Genomic DNA, 911 nt, shown 5'->3' on the forward strand with positions numbered 1-911 from the left:
GAATTTTAGATTTAGAATGCTTTGCCCTGCAAGCCATGTCAGTAGTTTATAGAACACAATAAATTATATCATACAGATTTGTGTCAGTTTATGTATTATATAGGAATATTGAATTCAGATATTGTTTCGGTCAGCAGTAGTAGAATCATAAATCATATGTTCGGTAGAAACACATGGCGCTCGTCACGTCAGATTACCCAAGTTCGGCTTATCAATATGACGTCTCATGTTGCACACTCGGCTTTTTGCATCTGTTTTTTTTTTCCTTTACGCATTTTCATTGACTGCCTTCATACAAATATTTTTTTTCGAATCAGAGAGTGTGTTTGTGTACTGGCCTTTTCCTGGTGTGAATTTATACACTAGTGCGCCCCCGTGTTGATATGAAAGCCAGCTGACGGATGCACGTTTTAAGCCCAGGCAAGAAGCCGCTATCAACAGAAGCTTTCTCCGTGGCACTCCTATTTGAGCTACTGCCTTCATTCTGACGTCAGGAAATACCTATCGGGCGCAGGACAGACGCCTCAGTTGGAAGGAATTGGTGGTGTGTGTGTTGCCGCGCCTCGACTGCTGACAGCAAGATGAATCCTACCTGTAACAGGTGTTCGGCGTTCCACAAAAAACGCCAGGTAAGTTATGCGGAAGACCACGAAGGACGATGAGCTGTCTTTAAACCACATAGTAAGCTCGGTTTCTTTGGGTTTCTTTTTGTTCATCATTTTAGAAAGTGTTGAAGAAAACAAGGTAGGTTGAAACACATTGGATAAGCGAAGGCACTGGCGATGTTTACCAAACACTTTGGTCTTGTACTCGTATACAGGACGCCACTGATAATGTTGTAGTTGAGGTGTTATCATTGTTCTCCTGATAATTATATGCTTATTGATAGCGAGAGTGTGCATGCAGCAATG

The 911-nt window shown here is 41.9% G+C and overlaps 1 protein-coding gene across 1 annotated transcript in view; it reads left to right on the forward strand.

Annotated features, from left to right (window-relative positions):
• Positions 1-430: 430 nt before the first annotated feature.
• LOC119585006 (ras-related GTP-binding protein A) overlaps positions 431-911 on the forward strand; it is a 12,659-nt gene continuing 12,178 nt past the window's right edge. The window contains exon 1 of the mRNA XM_037933620.1: positions 431-629. Coding sequence (XP_037789548.1) covers positions 582-629 — 48 coding nt within the window. The 5' untranslated portion in view covers positions 431-581. The remainder of the gene's footprint in view (positions 630-911) is intronic.

Source organism: Penaeus monodon, chromosome 19, assembly GCF_015228065.2.
Source record: "Penaeus monodon isolate SGIC_2016 chromosome 19, NSTDA_Pmon_1, whole genome shotgun sequence".
NCBI lineage: Eukaryota > Metazoa > Arthropoda > Malacostraca > Decapoda > Penaeidae > Penaeus > Penaeus monodon.